The sequence below is a fragment of the Neoarius graeffei genome, chromosome 3 (genome assembly GCF_027579695.1).
Source record: "Neoarius graeffei isolate fNeoGra1 chromosome 3, fNeoGra1.pri, whole genome shotgun sequence".
Taxonomy (NCBI): domain Eukaryota; kingdom Metazoa; phylum Chordata; class Actinopteri; order Siluriformes; family Ariidae; genus Neoarius; species Neoarius graeffei.
This window is the reverse complement of record NC_083571.1, coordinates 97,489,460-97,510,432: the sequence shown is the minus strand read 5'-3', so window position 1 is coordinate 97,510,432 and position 20,973 is coordinate 97,489,460. Positions and strand designations below refer to the sequence as shown.

The window sequence follows — 20,973 nt, the reverse complement described above, 5'->3', positions numbered from 1 at the left end:
AGATAATGTCTGTAAACGAGCTGTTATATATGTACATATTGTTCTAATTGACTTCTCTCTCTCCTCTCCTCCTCCTCCCCCCCCCCCCCCCCCCCCTTTTTAAAGCTCTTCCGAGAAGTAAGAATAATGAAGATTCTGAATCATCCAAATATTGGTGAGTCGTGGGCATTTTATTTATTTATTTGGGAATTGTTGAGACTGTGATGCGCCTGAGACGGTCTAAATAATGAACTTTTTAAAAAAAATAAAAATCATTATTTGTATTAAAACTTTATATTAAGATTTTTATTTAGGTCGTTCTTCGGTAATGGCACTGACAGCAAAATGTGGTAGCTTTATTTATTTTTATTTTTTAATTTGCAGTCCTCAAGACTCAACCCTGAACGCAAAATCTTTTGTAAAGAAAGAAAAAAGTCAGTAACGGAATTGCGTCAGGGGAAAAAAAAAACAAACAAAAAAACCTTTCATTTCTTAAAATTCAAACTAGGGCTGTGCGATATATCGAATATACTCGATATATCGCCGAAAATTGTGTGCGATACATAAAATTATTACATCATAACTATCGAGTATTTTATGGTCATCTTCCGACTTGCGTTTGTTTCGTGTTTGTTGCGTTTGTTTAAAACCTTTTCCGGTGGTTTTCTCCCTGTCCCTCAGGCCGTAACGTGAGAGGCTGCCTAAGGGTAAAGAAAACAATGTCACGCGCTCGCCAACCAATCCCGGGCGACATCTCGGTGCTGAAAGGAACTTCCGGGAAGATTTTCTAGTTTCGGCTGTGTTGCCAGATTGGGCGGTTTTAAGTGCGTTTTGGCGGGTTTTGAACATATTTTGGGCTGGAAAACGTCAGCAGTATCTGGCAACACTGCCAGGGGGAAGATTTCCTAGTTTCGATTTACAGCGCTGACTCAGTTCGTGCAATTGCTGGTGCTGCATAGGCTACCGTGTAAGCTCTGTCAATTTCAGCGACAAATTAAAAATGGAAGCGGACGAATTGGTTCCTAAAAGAACTAGTAAGGGGTCAGTCATCTGGCATTTTTTGGATATCGCGAGGAGGACGTGGAACAGCAAATGCCAGTTTGTAAAGTGTGCAAAAAAACCTGTCATCACGAAAGGCAGCAGCACGACAAATGTATTCCATCACCTGAAAACTCACCCGGTACAGTATGAAGAGTCTCTTAAACTCCAAACTACTTATCCACGAGCTAAAACCCCCACACAAGCTAAACAAATGACCATAGCGGCCTCGTTCTCCAAAGCCACCCCATATGAGAAAACAAGTCAGAGATAGAGAGCTATAGATAGTTTTCACTGACGTCACGGCATTCCGGGGAACGCCCCCCAGCCGCCATCTTGGGGGGCAAACAAAACGGACCATCGCCACTACCGGCTACGTTATCTCGGACGAATTTATGAAGTTATATAGTCAGTTTTCTAAAATAAAGATCAATGTCGGCAAAATCAAGCAAACAAGTATATAGATACATTAGACGACATCTCACGACAACGGTATGCAGCCAAACTGGCCTTGATTGGGGGAATTGACCCCTACGAAGTGGACAAAGATGCATTTTCAAGTGACTATGCAGGGCTGCCAAAGCCTGAAACTGACTTCATCAAACTTTAAAGGCTGTCTGATATATACAACTTTATATATTCACAGCGCGCCTTTTGGCGGATGCCGCCTGAATCGCGCAGATCTGATTTTTTTTTTTAGGGGGGGGCGTTGGAGTGTCTGATTTGTAATTTCAAAGTAAATTCTGTATTAAAATTACTAAATAAGCAAATCCGTTAGTCCATGAAACAGGAAGTATAAGGATGAGAAAAAAAACAGCTTAAATCACAAAGCTGCGCACATTTGCGCAGTCCTGCACACCGCTCGGGCTGCACAAATGTACGCAGCTTCCCGATTTAAACTGTTTTTTCTCATCCTTATACTTCCTGTTTCATGGACTGTAACGGATTTGCTTATTTAATAATTTTAATACAGAATTTACTTTAAAGTTATAATCAGACACTCCAACGCCCCCCCCTAAAAAAAAAAAAATCGGATCTGCACGATTCAGGCGGCATCCGCCAAAAGGCGCGCTGTTTGCACCCCAAACACAAATCAAATCATACAGAATAGACCTAAAATGTTTTTCAAAAATGACCCTTGCGTGAGTGAAGTGAAAAGTTTCAAATAGAAACGTGACAAACGAGCAATATTAAGTGTACATTACAATGTAATTGTACACAGCGGTTCCAGTTAGGCATTCTCCAGAGATTGTTTACACGATGTTTTGGTTTCCAAAAACAAACTTGAACACAATTGATTGTTTATTTAAACAACTTACCACTTATAAAATGATCGGAGCAGACTTTGCTGTGTTTGGAAAGCTGATAATCCTTGCGGTTGATTTTCGCAAGCCATAGATTTCTCCTTTGTATGCTGAGTTTGTTTGCTCACCTTTGTGCTCCCGTACAGTGGGAATTCCATAAAAGCTCCGCTTGACGTCATCTGACCTATTACGACAGCCGTGAATACAACAGGTGTGCACCATTGCTAGCTTTAAATAGCCTGCTTGGGTTCTTTTGAAGACTTTGTACTCGCGCGTTACAATGTGTGCTCAGTCACCCGTATGGTAAGCTGGACCCCCAAGATGGCCGCCACTAGGGAATCCCCGACTCTGTGACGTCATGTGAAAACTATCTATAACGGATGCAAGCACTAACTTCATTGCCGAAGACATGATCCCAATTAGTATGGTTGAAAAACCAGGCTTCCGAAAATTACTAAACGCATTCGATTCCAAATATGAGTTGCCTGGTCACAGACATTTTACAGAGAAGGCAATACCGGAATTATACACATCTGAGAGGCAGAGCCAGAAAACACTCAGTTCAAAAGTGTGCAAAGAGAAAAATGATGTTTTGCAGATCTCTCTCTTCTCTCTCTCAATCTCTCTCTCTATTGTGAATGTTCCAGTGGTTCTCAGTAGTCAGGTTAATAGCTTGGAGATCTATTTTTTTTTTTAATAATTTAATGAAAGAGCACTTTTCTTATTTAGGCTAAATGTGTCTCAGTGTTGAGCTTGCACTTTATTGGTTTGAGCTCTGAGCAGCTCTGTATTGTGTTGCCCCTTTGTTGCAATTTTCAAGATTGTTTTTGCAGTTTGTGCCGCATCTTTGTTGAATAAAAATAGTCTTATTTCAATTCAATTGTGATTAATCACTAACATGAAAATTTAAAATGTGTTGTTGAAAACCACCTGTAAAGTTAACCAAGAATGTTATTTAATCTGCAGGGATTGTAGTGAAAACAGTAAAGAGTAAAAGTTAGATTTCATGGGGTCCTTTAGAGGAGATTTCAATATATCGAGATGTATATCGTATATCTTGAAACGGAGAAAATGTATCGGGATGTTCATTTTTTCCCATATCGCACAGCCCTAATTCAAACCAAGGTTTCTCTGAAGCGACATCGCTATAATTGGGGTGGTTATTTGTATCCCACGCTAGCCGAAAGGCCCGAAGACGAATTGTCGTGGCGATTTTCGTCTGTCCATCCGTCCCGGGAAGGGTGCTCACCTTCTGACATCAACTACTCTCACAGTTTTTGGAGAAATTTCATGAAACTTGGCAGGATTCTTTGTCATGTCGGTAATACGCGTATTGTAATTTTGTTAAACTTGGTCACATTTTACCAGAGTTACAGCCCTTGATTCACAAAATTATACTTTGACAATTTGAATGTGTTTTCCTTCTGAAATCAACTCCTCTCTCAGTTTTTGGAGGAATTTAACCAAACCTGGTAAAAGGTAAAATATGTCATGAGTACGCATATTGTTTTGTTCAGGGTCATTCCGTGCCAACTCACCTAAGGGTCCCCACATCACCGTCTCAGATTTTGCTCAAAAAATTCTATAATCAAGAATCATATGTTTGTACCACACATGCAAAATATTAGCTCCCAATTCATTGTAGTTTTGGAACTACAGGCCTTTGAAATTTTGATGTCAAAATACCACATGACGAAATGGCTCTTTCCCCAACTTCAGAGACCCATAACTTTTTATTGCAGCTATCTAGACAGTTGTGTTTGCAGATTCTTACTGAATGATACCCACTCTTTTCAAATCTGTTGCCACAAAGCCTCTGAAGGACATACGTTTTGCATAATGGGAAGCCAAAAATGACGTTTTGGCCAAAATCACTTAAAATTCATTAAAACTCTAGGGGGCATAGTAGAAATATGAAGCTAGTTAGATTTTTTTCCTCACTACATAGTAATTGTAGAAAATTTTAGGTATAATTGCAATTTTTGTTGAATATCCTTGGAAAATATAGAAAAATAACAACAAAATTCTGGAGTAGTATTTTTAATATACTTCAAGGTTGTGTAAGCACAAAACATTTAGCAATGAGGTTTTATTTACATATTAACACATTCAATGATCCATGATCATGATGTTGAAAAACATCACAAGATTTGTACATAATTTAAAGTCAAATATGGGCATCCGTGATAATGGGTAATTCATTCACAGGCAGTACAGTTTCATGTGATGTGCTAAGACACTCATAAACTGTCATCTAGTAGTACATAAGTTAAAACTTAAGTCTTTCACAAGTTTGAAGTCATCCTCTGTTAGTTGGTATTGGCGTCCCCCATTTTTTATGTTTGGGGCCTCTACCACACAAAGGACATGAAGCAAAGGCACCCAACATTCATCTTTCCTGCTTTGTGGTGGCCATGAGAATGTGTTGCCTCGTCCTTGTCTCATGAAATTGACATACACATCATTTTCTTCTTCATTTCTGGTGACAATATTTCCAATGTACCATTTTCTGTCATAAACACAGGCAATATATTTGCCCGGCTGGTACATATTTGGTGCAGATTGGGACATTTGGCTTGGGGCCTGTAACTGGGACTGTAAAACTGGTGTGGTTTCAGGTCCTATGTCCACTACCGATGATGGTACCACATCAGAAGAAACCCTTCTCATCTCCAGCTGAGTGGGTGCAATTGGGCTAAGGGTATCATTGCTTATATATATATATATATATATATATATATATATATATATATATATATATATATATATATATGGATAGAAAGTCACCACATCTTTAATTTATGAGGAAAATAGCCCATTCCCTCCAGAACTTGAAAAATATCAAGTCAACATTTTTGTCATTTTTGGCCAAATAGCTGTTTTTAGGTCCCAATAGAAAGAAAAATATGAATTTCTTGGGCATACTACTACTAAAATATGAAAATTTGTATGTCAGTGTATGTAAATCTGAAATAGCTGCTAGTAGGAATTTTCCAATGTAGAGTTACAGAGTTCTGAATGTGGAAAAAAGTGAAAAATTATGAAACTGTCCATGTACAAAACAAATTATTAAAATATGAAGCAAGGGGCGTTTGTTAAAAAAAATCAGGGAGTAGTTACATCTTATATGAGAGCATCTTCACAAAAAATTAGAAGATCCTAAACCCCTAGCCACATTACCAAATAAGATGGCAAAAATGCCCTATTTTAGCCCCCTCGGAAAGGACGTAAGATGTTAAATTTTTTAAAAATTCAGGAATATAATTTTCATCGCAAAATATGTTTCTGTGAACAGATAACAACCCTACAATTACTATGTAATGAGGAAAAAAATCTAACTAGTTTCATATTTCTACTAGGCCCCTTAGAGTTTTAATGAATTTTAAGCGATTTTGGCCAAAATGCCATTTTTGGCTTCCTATTATGCAAAAAGTATGTCCTTCAGAGGCTTTCTGGCAACAGATTTGAAAAGAGTGGGTATCATTCAGTAAGAATCTGCACACACAACTTTCTAGATAGCTGCAATAAAAAGTTATGGGTCTCTGAAGTTGGGGAAAGAGCCAATTTCGACATGTGGTGTTTTGACATCAATATTTCAAAGGCCTGTAGTTCCAAAACTACAACATAATTGGGGGCTAATATTTTGCATGTGTGGTACAAACATATGATTCTTGATTAGAGAATTTTTTGAGTAAAATCTGAGACGGTGATGTGGGGGAGTTCCTGAAATTTAGGTGAGTTGGCACGGAATGACCCTTCAATTCGGTCGCATTTTCCCCAGAGTTGTGGCCGTTGATTAACAAACTTGTACTTTCACAATTGCATGAAGGTGCGCTTGCCTTCTGACATCAACTCCTCTCGTAATTTTTGGACGAATTTCTCGAAGCTTGGCAAAAGGCCTTGTTATATGACGGTAATGCGCGTATTGCGATTTAATTTTCTTTGTGAAAATTTTCCCAGAGTTTTGAGCCTTGATTTAAATAACTTGTACTTTGACAATTTCATGAGGGTGTACGTTCTTCTGAGATCAACTCCTCTCACAATTCATGGAGGAATTTCGCCAAACTTGGCAAAAGGCTCGGTTATATGACGGATACACATTGAAATTTTGTTGAATTTGAGCAAATTTTCCCAGAGTTATGCCGTTGATTATTAACAAACGTGTACTTTTGGCAATTTCATCAAGGTGTGCTTGCTTTCTGAACTCAACTTCCCTCAACTTTTATCCCCGCTGGCCGAAAGGCCCGAGGGAGGATTATGTCGTGGTAATGTCCATCCCAGGAAGGGTGCTCACCTTCTGAAATCAACTCCTCTCACAATTTTTGGAGAAATTTCACAAAACTTGGCAGGATTCTTTGTTATATGTCGATAATGCGCATATTGCAGTTTCCTTCAATTCAGTCGCATTTTACCAAAGTTATGATATAATTGCCAGCAGAACCAATTTCTATGAAAACTTTCTTTAGATTCCATTTGGTATTATTGATAAGCATGATAACATTGACAACAGCAGGCTGTCATTTCCACGACCGCACTTGAGGACTTTCAGTGGATCTACTGTGTTTTTAACCTGTTTGTACACTCGGTATGTTCCGTCCATGAGTGTGTGTACACTACCGTTCAAAAGTTTGGGATCACTTTGAAATGTCCTTATTTTTGAAAGAAAAGCACTGTTGTTTTCAATGATGATCACTTTAAAGGAACAGTCCACCGTACTTCCATAATGAAAAATGCTCTTATCTGAATTGAGACGAGCTGCTCCGTACCTCTCCAAGCTTTGCGCGACCTCCCAGTCAGTCAGACGCGCTGTCACTCCTGTTAGCAATGTAGCTAGGCTCAGTATGGCCAATGGTATTTTTTGGGGCTGTAGTTAGATGCGACCAAACTCTTCCGCGTTTTTCCTGTTTACATAGGTTTATATGACCAGTGACATGAAACAGGTTCAGTTACACAAATTGAAACGTAGCGATTTTCTATGCAATGGAAAGTCCGCACTATAATGACAGGCGTACTAACACCTTCTGCGCGCTTCGGCAGCGCATTGATACGGAGCTCAGATATCAATGCGCTGCCGAAGCGCGCAGAAGGTGTTAGTACGCCTGTCATTATAGTGCGGACTTTCCATAGCATAGAAAATCGCTACGTTTCAATTTGTGTAACTGAACTTGTTTCATATCACTGGTCCATATAAACCTATGTAAACAGGAAAAACGCGGAAGAGTTTGGTCGCATCTAACTACAGCCCCAAAAAATACCATTGGCCATGCTGAGCCTAGCTACATTGCTAACAGGAGTGACAGCGCGTTTGACTGCGTCTGACTGACTGGGAGGTCGCGCAAAGCTCGGAGAGGTACGGAGCAGCTCGTCTCAATTCAGATAAGAGCATATTTCATTATGGAAGTACGGTGGACTGTTCCTTTAAACTAATCAGAAATACAGTCTATACATTGCTAATGTGGTAAATGACTATTCTAGCTGCAAATGTCTGGTTTTTGGTGCAATATCTCCATAGGTGTATAGAGGCCCATTTCCAGCAACTCTCACTCCAGTGTTCTAATGGTACAATGTGTTTGCTCATTGCCTCAGAAGGCTAATGGATGATTAGAAAACCCTTGTACAATCATGTTAGCACAGCTGAAAACAGTTTAGCTCTTTAGAGAAGCTATAAAACTGACCTTCCTTTGAGCAGATTGAGTTTCTGGAGCATCACATTTGTGGGGTCGATTAAATGCTCAAAATGGCCAGAAAAATGTCTTGACTATATTTTTTTATTCATTTTACAACTTATGGTGGTAAATAAAAGTGTGACTTTTCATGGAAAACACAAAATTGTCTGGGTGACCCCAAACTTTTGAACGGTAGCGTACATCTCGGAACATTGCGAATGAGTAAGTGTGTGTGAGCGTGTATGTGACCGTTTAGCTGACACTGATTATAGATGGTGTTTAGATTGAGGAGGAGGAGGAAGCTAATTAATTACCTCAACCCACACACGTCCTAACTGTTCTTCCCTCCACAATCGAGCACCTCTATCGTACAAGGCTAGCCTTATGAAGAGCATTTTCCACACTGATTCAAAGCAAAAGCTCCGAGTTCATGCATCTGGCAGCCATGAGGAAATGTTGCAATGGGAAATAAATATCTCCATTTTTGAAGAGAGAGAATTGTTTCAGGTGATGTATAACTGGTTGTAAGAAACTACATTTATGTTTTCTCAGTCGTATGTGTGACGTGTGTGTGTGTGTGTGTGTGTGTGTGTGTGTGTGTGTGTGATGTCTGTAGAAATGCTTAGTCCTAGTTTTCGTGTTAAGTAAATTAACTAAATTACTGACTAAATAGCTACCATTGGTTTGGTGGTTTGTCGAACAGACTAAAGGTAAGAGCTGGAATTGAATTGGTGAGCAAGATTCTATCCATTTTTGCTCACATACAAGAGAAACACACTTAAAGGTAGACTGCCTTTCAAATTTTTCAAGTGTAGGTCATAAAAAGAATTTTCCCAACACCCAGTTATTTTTGTTTAGTAGACCGAAAGCTACTGAATTCGAATCAGACTTCCAAATTTATTAGTTTTTTTTTAATAGAACAATTAATGAATTTAGGGCCACGTGGCCCGAAATTCCCTGCTATTTTTTTTCCTGCTTCACCATGACCCAATACAAGATACTACTACATGCATCACGTGGTGGGCTTTTCCTGTTCGCGCAAGGCATTGTGGGATCCAAATTTGAAACAGGAGAGAAAAATCGAGGACGTGAGTGTGCGAATGAAACGTGAAAGACTGACTACAGTAAAGGAAAGTGAGAAGAAAAGACGTTATGTTGCGAAGGAAAGGAAACGCAGAACCAACTAATAAATCTCGGCGGTCAGCGAGCACCTCGGTGTGATCAGCTGTTCGTTTAGCGACAGAATGATGGAACTGTCAGTGCACGGTCAAGGTAAACCTGTAGATGGCAGTAATGCAACACTGTGGATGCCGGCTGCCGTAAAACCCAAAAGAAGAAGGTAAACCTGCGCATGTGCACACGGACTTCCTCTGTCTGCTTGACTGCACAAAGCGAGTGATTTCATGCACATTGTTTGCTCAGGAATCCCCTCAAATTAAATAACTTCCCAACCACAGAATGGTTTGGGTTTTTTTTTTTTGAGATTACAGAAATAAACATGCATCACAATGACCAAATTTCAAAGGGAACTAAATTTAGCCGATTTTAAGGAATCAAAAGGTCATCTCGCTTGAAGTCTGTCTTTTTTTTCACACGTTTTGCTCTGACAGATGTTATGTAAAAAGTCTAGTCTTTTTTTTTTTTTTCCCTCATTTGTTCTATAAATGCACTTTCTTCACTCGTGCAGCATTATTTTTAAGTGCACATGCAATTTTATGAATAAGCAAAAGAAATCCATGTGTGAAAAGAATAAATTGGAGTGTGCATCCGTGCTGGTCAGTGAGAGAACAAATCCTGCACACAGATTAGACTACGGAGTGCTTGACTTTTTGGCAGGAAAATAACACCACAGTTGATCAGACTGATGCTTTCATTACAAACACAGAGCCAGATTAATACTTTTGGAGAGCAGAAGGATTAAAGGATGTGCTCAGTGCATTTTTCACAAATTATTTTGTATGCGATTAGGTCAGGAATTGCAGAATTGGCTGAAAGTGTTTCAGAAAACGCACACAAACTGTTGCACAAGTCCTTTTAAAAACTTTTAATTTATTTTAAATAAGTGATTTTTTTTTTTTTTTGAAAAACATAGGTGAAAGCTATGACTTTATTGAGGCTTGTTAGAACCAGTGGCGTGCACAGATAGACACGAGGTGGTGCTCAAGCACCTGCCCCTCTGTCCAAAAAAGTGCCCTTTTGAAATTTTTTTTTTTACAGTTTACTGAGGCCAATGTCGACATGATCTTTTAGAAAAGCCGCGGCATTAAAAGCGTGTGTGAAAATAATGTCCCGATGTATGCCCCCTCCGCACACGCACCGGACCTCTGTCTCTCTTGCTCTGTCACGTGAGCAAGCATGCAGTGCATTCAATGTGAGGTTGCAGCAGCATAGCGTCCTGGAAGCCACGGCCTTGTCGTAGCGCAGACAACACATCGGGCAGTCAGTCAGCTCTTCCCCTGCTCCACCAGCCAGGTAACACATGAATCGAGTGAAAATGTATTGTTTGCCCTCTAAGCCCAAGCTGTAATTATTTTGTCGTGAAGTAGCCCGTCGCATACAGAAACAACTGCACATAAGTATTATATTTTTTGCTAGACCATTTTCAGATTTAGGAAAACAAAAATTTCTTTTTCTATTTTGTTCAACTAGAGATTCCTGGCAAAGTCAAAAAGCCTTGATGTAATAAATTAACATTAAGCGGTTGTTTTACACCTTTAAAAACTAAAACGGGTCAGTGGCGACCTGAACACAAGAGGAGGGTTAAATCTCAGACTTTTATAATAAGGTGTTCCACATGCGCAAAAAAGTGCCCTTTTTTTCCCCCCAGAGCACTTGCCCCCCAAAATGTCTCTGCACGCCACTGGTTAGAACTATTAATTAATTTGTTTGTTTAATTATTATACCCCCGCTCCAAAGGAGGGGGGATATACTGGTTTACCTCTGTTCAAAACGCCCTTTTTCTCAGCAACCCCAAATCATAGCCACTTGGTACCAAACTTCAGCTATGGGTTCTATACCGTGTGTACCGTTTTCAGGTCTGTTGCACATCGACTTCCTGTTTACCATCTGGTCGATGATATCCACGCTATAGATTTACGAAATGTATAGTGTGGATTTACAAATTTTTTTTTTTGTGTTTGTGTGTCACTTTTCCCAGCACCTACAAATCACAACTACTTGATATTTGGTACCGAGCTTCAGCTTGGGGTTCTATACTGTGTATACCGTTTTCAGGTCTGTCGCACATCGACTTCCTGTTTACCGACTGACGCTACGTTCACACTGCAAGGCTTAATGCTCAATTCCGACTTTTTTGTGAAATCCGATTTTTTTGTGAGGTCGTTCACATTAACAAATATATGCGACTTGTATGTGATCCTCAGTATGAACGAAAAGCGACCTAAGTGTTCCGCATGCGCATTGCAGGATACGACGACATCACACGCAGTGAGCATGGCCAGTGTTTACGGAAGTAAAACCGCCCGGTTGCGGTATGACCCATCCAATCTAGCTTGAATAGCTGCATCCCCCCTAATGGAAATCGGCTCCCTAACCTCTGCGTCCTTCCATTGAGAAGATTCAGAACCTTCACAGCCCGAAGCGTCCCTCGCATTGATGTCATGCGCAGGGGCACAGATACATTTTTTGAACTGGGGGGGGACAAAGCTGCCAGCAAACCAACCCCAATATGCCTGTCAAACTTCTTGTGGGTTACCATAGCAACCAAGCTCGAGCTCGCAACCTGTGCAGTCTGCGCAGCTGAACCAACCGAATATCAGTCTTTGTTTTGTTTTATGTGAATTGTTGCAACTATGTATGTACTGCTGTGCACCTCAATAAACCAAATGGTAATTAGTCTTTTGATTTTTCCGTGAGGTTTGCCTTATGCAAAGAAAGACAGCATAGACGTTTTTTCCTCCCTATAAGTGGGGGGGACCGAATGAGGTGAATTTAAATCTGGGTGGGACGAATCCCACCCGTCCCCCCCCTCTCTCTGCGCCCGTGATTATGCGCCATGTTGTTGTAACTTTTTTTGAGAGACCTGCCGCCTACTTCAGTGCAGAATAGTGACGTTTGTGGCTTGTTGATGACGTGTAAGTCGGATGAATGTGACCTGGCGGTTCAGACTGAAGTCGCATATGAAAAGATAGCGGATAGGAATCGGAATTAGGACCACATATCCAAACGGCCTGGGTCGGATTTGAAAAAATCGGATCTGTGTCGTTCATATTGTCAATAAAAGATCGGATACAGGTCACATATGGGCGAAAAGATCGGATTTGAGTCACTTCAGCCTGCAGTGTGAACGTAGCCTGAATGTATTTATGAAATGTATAGTGTGGATTTACAAATTTTTTTTTTTTTTGGTGTGTGTCACTTTTCCCAGCACCTACAAATCACAACTACTTGATATTTGGTACCGAGCTTCAGCTTGGGGTTCTATACTGTGTATACCGTTTTCAGGTCTGTCGCACATCGACTTCCTGTTTACCGACTGACGCTACGTTCACACTGCAAGGCTTAATGCTCAATTCCGACTTTTTTGTGAAATCCAATTTTTTTGTGAGGTCGTTCACATTAACAAATATATGCGACTTGTATGTGATCCTCAGTATGAACGAAAAGCGACCTAAGTGTTCCGCATGCGCATTGCAGGATACGACGACATCACACGCAGTGAGCATGGCCAGTGTTTACGGAAGTAAAACCGCCCGGTTGCGGTATGACCCATCCAATCTAGCTTGAATAGCTGCATCCCCCCAAATGGAAATCAGCTCCCTAACCTCTGCGTCCTTCCATTGAGAAGATTCAGAACCTTCACAGCCCGAAGCGTCCCTCGCATTGATGTCATGCGCAGGGGCACAGATACATTTTTTGAACTGGGGGGGGACAAAGCTGCCAGCAAACCAACCCCAATATGCCTGTCAAACAACTTGTGGGTTACCATAGCAACCAAGCTCGAGCTCGCAACCTGTGCAGTCTGCGCAGCTGAACCAACCGAATATCAGTCTTTGTTTTGTTTTATGTGAATTGTTGCAACTATGTATGTACTGCTGTGCACCTCAATAAACCAAATGGTAATTAGTCTTTTGATTTTTCCGTGAGGTTTGCCTTATGCAAAGAAAGACAGCATAGACGTTTTTTCCTCCCTATAAGTGGGGGGGACCGAATGAGGTGAATTTAAATCTGGGTGGGACGAATCCCACCCGTCCCCCCCCTCTATCTGCGCCCGTGATTATGCGCCATGTTGTTGTAACTTTTTTTGAGAGACCTGCCGCCTACTTCAGTGCAGAATAGTGACGTTTGTGGCTTGTTGATGACGTGTAAGTCGGATGAATGTGACCTGGCGGTTCAGACTGAAGTCGCATATGAAAAGATAGCGGATAGGAATCGGAATTAGGACCACATATCCAAACGGCCTGGGTCGGATTTGAAAAAATCGGATCTGTGTCGTTCATATTGTCAATAAAAGATCGGATACAGGTCACATATGGGCGAAAAGATCGGATTTGAGTCACTTCAGCCTGCAGTGTGAACGTAGCCTGAATGTATTTATGAAATGTATAGTGTGGATTTACAAAATTTTCGTAACACTTTTCCCAGCATCTACAAATCACAACTACTTGATATTTGGTACCGAGCTTCAGCTTGGGGTTCTATACTGTGTATACAGTTTTCAGGTCTGTCGCACATCGACTTCCTGTTTACCGACTGAATGTATTTATGAAATGTATAGTGTGGATTTACAAAATTTTCGTAACACTTTTCCCAGCACCTACAAATCACAACTGCTTGATATTTGGTACCGAGCTTCAGCTTGGGGTTCTATACTGTCCTGTACCGTTTTTTTTTTTTAAAGATTTTTTGGGGGCTTTTTTCACCTTTATTGGATAGGACAGTGTAGAGACAGGAAATGAGCTGGAGAGAGACAGGGAGGGATCGGGAAATGGCCTCGGGTCGGAATCGAACCCAGGTCCCCGGATTTATGGTATGGCGCCTTAGTCGACTGAGCCACGCTCAAGGAATCTGGCTGGATGAAAAGTGCAGATATCATCATGGCATTGCTCTGATTACACACACCATCACCTGCTGTTGGCTGAGCACGCACTTGAGTATCAGACAGTTTGGCCTGGGGACGTCCCTTTTTTGGCATCAGTAAGGTTGTGTTGGGTCACATGCTATCTCTTCTGTAGCAATAACCCACTTGTTTTGTAGAAAGAAAAACAAACTGTACTGGCAAAAATAATGAACGGCATTGCATTAACATTGAACAGGAAGTGGTTCAGGGTGCAGGAAATGTCTAATGTAGGTGGCACTGTAGCTGCACAGTCATGATGTGATTTTGTAGAAGTTCTGGTTTTAGGTGTTATGGTAGAACAGAGTTTCTTGGCACCCCAGTCAGCTACTTTCCTTTCTCTGTTTCAGTCAGTAGGTTACAATATGTGACAAGGTGGTGTTCCAACTCCATTGTTGATTATTTTCCTGTAACCGCACGTCCCAGTGTTCTCCTCCTCTTCTACCACAGCAATTTGTCAAGCTGCAACTTTCTGTAACTTGACAAACGCGTTATACTTGCATTCATTTGTAATTCATGTGTAAATTTAGAGAATGTCCATGAAGCAGAGGTGGACAACGTAGGGTTGTTTTACAATCAGGGTACGCAAGCTAAAAATCACATTTAACATTTATCTTCAATATCAAAAGGCTTGACTAAATAAACTTGGTTGTTTATTGTAGCCCTGTGATAGCTCTATTTACCATGCAAAAAAAAATTTGGTGATAACGTTATTTTTGGTGAATGTATGGCAATATATGTCATATTAAGCAAAATTACTCGTGTCATTTAGAAAAAGTGCTTTTTTGACCACAGGTAGCTCCAAAAGGGATGCACTTAAATCATTCTTTATACCGTAAAACAAATACTTGGTTCCATATCATTGGAAACATAGTTAAGTTTTAATGTTGAATGCCAGTAAGTTTTCAGACTATTTTGATCAAATTAGTATGTAATTGTGTCCAAAAAATGTCCTCTCCGAGACGGCTAATTTTTCAATATAAAATAACTAGTGCTGTCAAGCAATTAAAATATTTAATCGCAATTAATGTCGCGACTGTCATAGTTAACTCGCGATTAATCGCACATTTTTGTCACATGAAAAACCATTGTAATTCTCTTATCAGCATAAAAAAGTGAATGGGCTTGCTCGCCGTTCGAACTACGGGGGTACTCGGGGGATCCGAGATCCCCTGAAATAGACATGAGATCCCTTGAAAACATGATTTGGGAAACGTTGGGGGGTCTCTAAAATATTGGCAAAATGATGTTTATTGACACAGCAATCGTGTGTAACGGGAAGCATTTGCATATCCGAAGTGAGCGCGCGATCGGAGATCCGCGCTCTGAGACAAGCACAAGCACCCCCCCAAGGGAAAAAAAAAGGGACCCCCCCAAAAATATCGGCATAGTTCGAACACTGGTTGTACCAATGTTTTTTTTTTTTTTTTTTTTATTATTGCAGAGCATAACACGTCTTGTCACAGCCACTGCAAAGTGGGGCTGGAGCCGCCGATGGGAAAACGATCGGAGCACCGTGGCTCTTCGGGGGAGGGCAGAGGACTCTGGCTGTGCGGGGGGTGGCATCATGTCACAGAGCGTTAATCTCGCGATAAAAAAATTATCGCCGTTAAAATTGAGTCAAGTTAACGCGTTAATAACGCGACATTTTTGACAGCACTAAAAATAACATATCTAAAATGATTATTTTCATCCTAAAATGTGGTCAAGATATTGGGACATAAATATTAGAGACAACTAACACAAAGCTTACAGCCTTATATTTAAAAGCACTATGGAAGTAGTGGATTCTGAATTGTCAAAAAAAAAAAAGTCCTCTCCGAGAATCACTTCATTTGTTTCTCCCATATTATAGCAGATTATACAAAACTACCATACACATGTCAAAAAATTACCTGAAATCTGTTTTTTAACTTGTCCTAAACTTAAAAACTAGTACAAGAACCAGTTTGAATCAATTTGAATTTTGGACCCGTGACACAAACTTTGTACCCTGATTGTAAAACAACCCAGTACCCAACTTCATTGCTTAAGTCAAAGTACAGATCCCACTGGTCAAATGTTACTCCGATACAAGTGAAAGTTGACCAGTCAAATTTTTACTTAAGTTAAAGTACTTGAGTATTAAAAGTACGTTTTCTGTTAACGCATTATTACCACAACGTTTAATGCCTCTGAAGCAACCAACTGGATTTACAAAATGAACGCATGCTGTGCATCATGGTGGTTTAACATTAAGCTAGCTAGTCAGTGAAGTGCCACCTGACATGCTAGCAAACTCTTTTCAAACTCGAAATCATATTGGGTAGCTAACATTACTCAAAAAGAAATATTTCTACGTTGTTTATTTGGGAAGATTATGCTCAAACACATTTCTGAAAGGACTTCAGATAAGTTAACGTTATTCATGTTAGCGTAACTCCGTTTTTAACATGCTAAGTGTCCAAGTTAACTAGCTATGTGTTAATGTTAGCCGTGGACAAGGCTACGGCAACTTGGCGGGCAAATCCATAGAAAGTCATTTGACTAACCAGGCTGCGTAGCTGTTACAATGTTATCGCTAGCTCTTAAAGCACAGACAACTTCATTGCAAGCTTTCTCTTGGAATAAAACGTTTATATACCTCAATACGCTTCTGCAGGTTGGACGGCGAGTTTTTGTAGGCCATGATGTGGTTTGTTTTAGGTAAACAAAGCAAACATTTGAAACAAAACACATCTTTAATCCTTTGAGAAAACTGAAACATGGGTTCTAGGTATGGCCATGGGTGCATGCATTATTCTGCAGAAGAACCGCCTCCTTCCATTCTGCCATCAACTGATCGTGTTTAAATAACGCTGCTGAGAAATGATTGAACTTGATTTTATACAGTCTATGGACGTGACATGACCCTAGTGATTACTGATCAGCTGTCTCAGTGTCGCCTGCGAAAAAACCAATCACGTTTTAGAAAAGAAAAGAAAAAACATCCACTTTTAAAGCTGCTTCATAGTAACGAGTAACGAGGACCTTGATAGAAATGTAGTGGAGTGAAAAGTATGATGTTTATCTTTCAAATGTAGTGAAGTTAGTCATACGTTTCCCCCCAAAAAAATAAAGTACACATACTTGGTGTACTTAAGTACAGTACTCAAGTAAATGTACTTTGTCCACCTTTGATACATGGTCTTAAAGTTTATACTACAAATATTGATGAATAAATGAATGCTTATCTGTATGGCCAGTTATGGACCGTGTTTCCTAGTGGAATGAAAAAGTGTAAAGTTGTTGGAAGATTGTCACACGTTAAAGTTAGTAAGTAAAACTTTGACTGTCGTTCAACTGACATTTATGTTGTAAAACCTGACCTTACCCATTGTGACGAACTGTTTTGATCACTTGGCCTGATGGGTTTAAGAGTTGGCAGTGGGAGGGGATTTCACTCTTCTCATTGAATGGAATGGAATTTTTTTACCCTTCTCATTGAATACCCCTCCCACTGCCAACCCTTTATCCCAAAACAGTATGGGAATTTTTTTGATGGCCGGTTAATTGTCCAAATCAATGTCGCAGATTTAAGTTTTTGTGCTTGATACATTCCTAAGACTGAACAGAATCACCGCAAGTGATCAAAACGGTTCGTCACAGTGGGTAAGGTCATGTTTTTCACACATTCTTCCATACTTCTAAAACTGCTTTTTACATCATTTATCTGTCTGTTGTTTTTTTTGTTTTGCTTTTTGAATAAAATCATGACCTACATACTACATAGGTATTATTGTAGCTGAACTTGTGCTGAATATAAAAATCATGACTTTGAAAATACTGCTTAGATTTGTTGAAATTGACGACAAAATCATTCAAGTGCCAGAAAATACCCTCCGACCCCAGAGGGTTAAAGTGTTACAACAACGTTTATGACTATTTGTGGAATAGCTTTGAAAATCCATGTATGATTTTCCAGTGAAGTAAGAACTTGATTATAATGTACCATTTCTCTTTTTGTCTCCGTCTCTTCCTGCCTTTCTCCATCCTTCAGTAAAGTTGTTTGAGGTCATAGAAACAGAGAAAACCCTTTATCTGGTGATGGAGTATGCCAGTGGAGGTGAGAACATGTTATTTCATTCCCAAATTTCATCCTTTCTTGCAATCTCAAAGTTCTCTATTACTGGGAGTGCACTGCGTACTGAATGCTGTGTAATGTAGCGTGTGGTTTCCTTTGCAGGGGAGGTGTTCGACTACCTCGTAGCACACGGCCGGATGAAGGAGAAGGAGGCCAGGTCTAAATTTAGACAGGTATAGTACTGCAGTGTGCTCAAAACGGTAGAAAACGGGCATTTTCAGACGTATCGTGGCATCCTGTACATTTTAGGTCCGTGTTAGTGTGGTGGCAGTGTAGTTATGATGTAATTGCCATCAACTCTACAGCCCACTGGTCTTGCAGTTCCATGTGCTGGGCGAGACCACGTCTACCAAGTTAGTTGTGAAGGTTTGCCAATACCCAGGGTCTCCCTCTCCTTCTGTTCCTGCTCAGTGTAGTGCTGCAGCTGCTAGGAGACTGGCTTATCTGGGTCAGGATGTAGCACTGGGCACATTACAGCATCACATGGATGCTTCCAGATCCTTCCCCAGTCAGACGAGGCAAAAAACGGGAACATGTCGCCAACCTGTAATGCTGCTTCTTTTAAAGCCACAATCCATGTCAAAGATTTGATTAAATCGGTTTCATTCACTGTCTAAAATGGTGTCGAACCTAAAATGTACAATCTGGAATAATTAATGAATACAAAATATTCGTACAAACAAGACTCACGATGGAGTTGTCTTTCGATTATTTTTTGTTCATACGAGTGTTTGTGTCGGTCTTTTTGTCTCCCAGCTTTATATTAAAGACTTTTAAAGGCGAGGAATAAAACATTGTGTGAAATAATACACCTGGGACCCGATATCTTTGTCGGATAGAATAAGGGCCCGTTTACACGAGGACGCTGTCGGGTAAAAACGACTAAATATTTTATCGGAAGTGCCTTTCGTCTACACGGGGACGGCGTTTCCGAGGCTGAAAAACGGAAAAAATTGAAAACGCCTTCCAGAGTGGATAAGTTAAAAACGGCCCCCGTTGCATATCCGTCTAAACTACACAATACGCGAAACTCTGCTCGGATCTGCTCACGTCGGGTACGCGTTTACGTCATACATATGTCCATATACTGTACATGCCAGCCCGGGAAGTAAGAAAGTAAGTAAAAAAGTAAGAGCATGTCTGATTACATCGATCCAACGGACCTTCAAGCTGCTCTGGCAGCTTTAATAAACGTCCAGGAGTCCTTCGAACATCTATACCGAATCTGCACATATACCGTTAATGAACAGAGGCGGGTATAGTATGCTCTTACTTTTTTACTTACTTTCTTACTTACCATAGCCAGAGTAGTCAAAGTTTTCGCGGCGCAGATGTGCAGATCAGACAAGACGGAAGACGTTGCGCATGCGTGCAGACAGCGAAGGTCTTTCACAGCACCACCTAGCCGCCTGGCATGCACATCCAATTGAATTCCACACATTTATGCGTCACCGTATAGACGCAGATTTCCTCCTTGAAAACGGCTGTGTAGACGCGGAAAAAAGTGAGAACGAAAACGGACTTTTGCGTTTTTGTTTTAGACCGTCCCCGTGTGAAGTGGGCCTAAAAGGACAAAATATGTAGCCAATGATCAAAACAAAGAGGTTTCGCTCCTAGATTGTGGCTCTACCCAGATCGGTGCAGACCATATCGTGTTAGCCAGGCACATGTCCCGCTTTTTAATCAATGGGATTCTGGGGAAAACGCAGCCAAAGCTGTCGATGTGACTAATTTGACTTTCACACACCATTCCACACGATGGGTCATTCGATTTGTCCTGGTGTGCTCTACCTTGTTTGCTAAACATGCTGTTCTTTCTCTCTGTGTATCCCCTTTAGATTGTATCAGCTGTACAGTACTGCCATCAGAAACACATTGTGCACAGAGACCTCAAGGTAAGAGCAGAACACTGTTGCTCGGTGTACGTCAGCAGAGCAGAGTTTCTCAATCACCCAACTTATCAGGCTTGGCTACTGTACCAGTCAGTGCGTTTACATGCACATAGAGAGAATCGAATTTCTGCCGTTGCTCGACTGAAATCGAAGTTCAAAATGCCATGTATACACCTTAATTCGGCTGAAATTGAACCGAACTTGATTTCTCGGAATCGAGCTACACGACCTAGATTATGCGATTTCTGCCGAGCTACTTAGTGCATGTAAACCCTATTGAGCTACGTATTCGAGCTACTTACTTCAGCACTGCCCCTTCCGGAAGTGACGAGACCACAAGGGAAACACAACAGCCTTGGTCGGCATGACAACGAATCATGACAACGGCATGAATCTTTTCTTTTTGTGGCATTGTTTGCACTGTTAAAATTTAGCTCACTTACTGTATCACCAAATACATCTGTACAGCTGTTGCATAGCTGTGAATTGTGTACATAAACAAGTCATTGTATTTGTGTGTGTGTATATACACACAAATATATGTCCAACATCTGAAGAATGTCAATAAAAACAAAACAATTTAACTTTTTGTGTTTATTAAGACACGTTAAATTGTAAGCAAAAAAAAAATATTTTTTGTAAGCAAAAAATGGACTTTAGAAAAATATTATTGTGCAAAATAAGTTGTCTTACAAAACAGCGGTCTGCGCCGGACAGTTTGTAGCCATACAGTCTGTTAGAGCAAGCCTAACAGCTTGAACACGGAACTGCCAGTGTTGCCAGATTGGGGGGGTTTTAAGTGCATTTTAGCGGATTTGAACGTTTTGGGCTGGAATACGTCAGCAGTATCTGGCAACACTATAGCTCTTCTTCATGACGACAACCGGAAGTGTACCAACACGATGGGGCGTGTAGT

The 20,973-nt window shown here is 40.6% G+C and overlaps 1 protein-coding gene across 4 annotated transcripts in view; it reads left to right on the top strand.

Annotated features, from left to right (window-relative positions):
* Nucleotides 1–20,973, top strand: part of mark3b (MAP/microtubule affinity-regulating kinase 3b) — a 195,627-nt gene that overhangs the window by 127,752 nt on the left and 46,902 nt on the right. For all 4 annotated transcript variants that reach the window (XM_060917734.1, XM_060917733.1, XM_060917737.1 and 1 more), the window contains exons 4-7: nucleotides 106–154; nucleotides 18,082–18,147; nucleotides 18,268–18,338; nucleotides 20,004–20,060. In XM_060917734.1, the coding sequence (XP_060773717.1) occupies nucleotides 106–154; nucleotides 18,082–18,147; nucleotides 18,268–18,338; nucleotides 20,004–20,060 (243 nt within the window). The remainder of the gene's footprint in view (nucleotides 1–105; nucleotides 155–18,081; nucleotides 18,148–18,267; nucleotides 18,339–20,003; nucleotides 20,061–20,973) is intronic.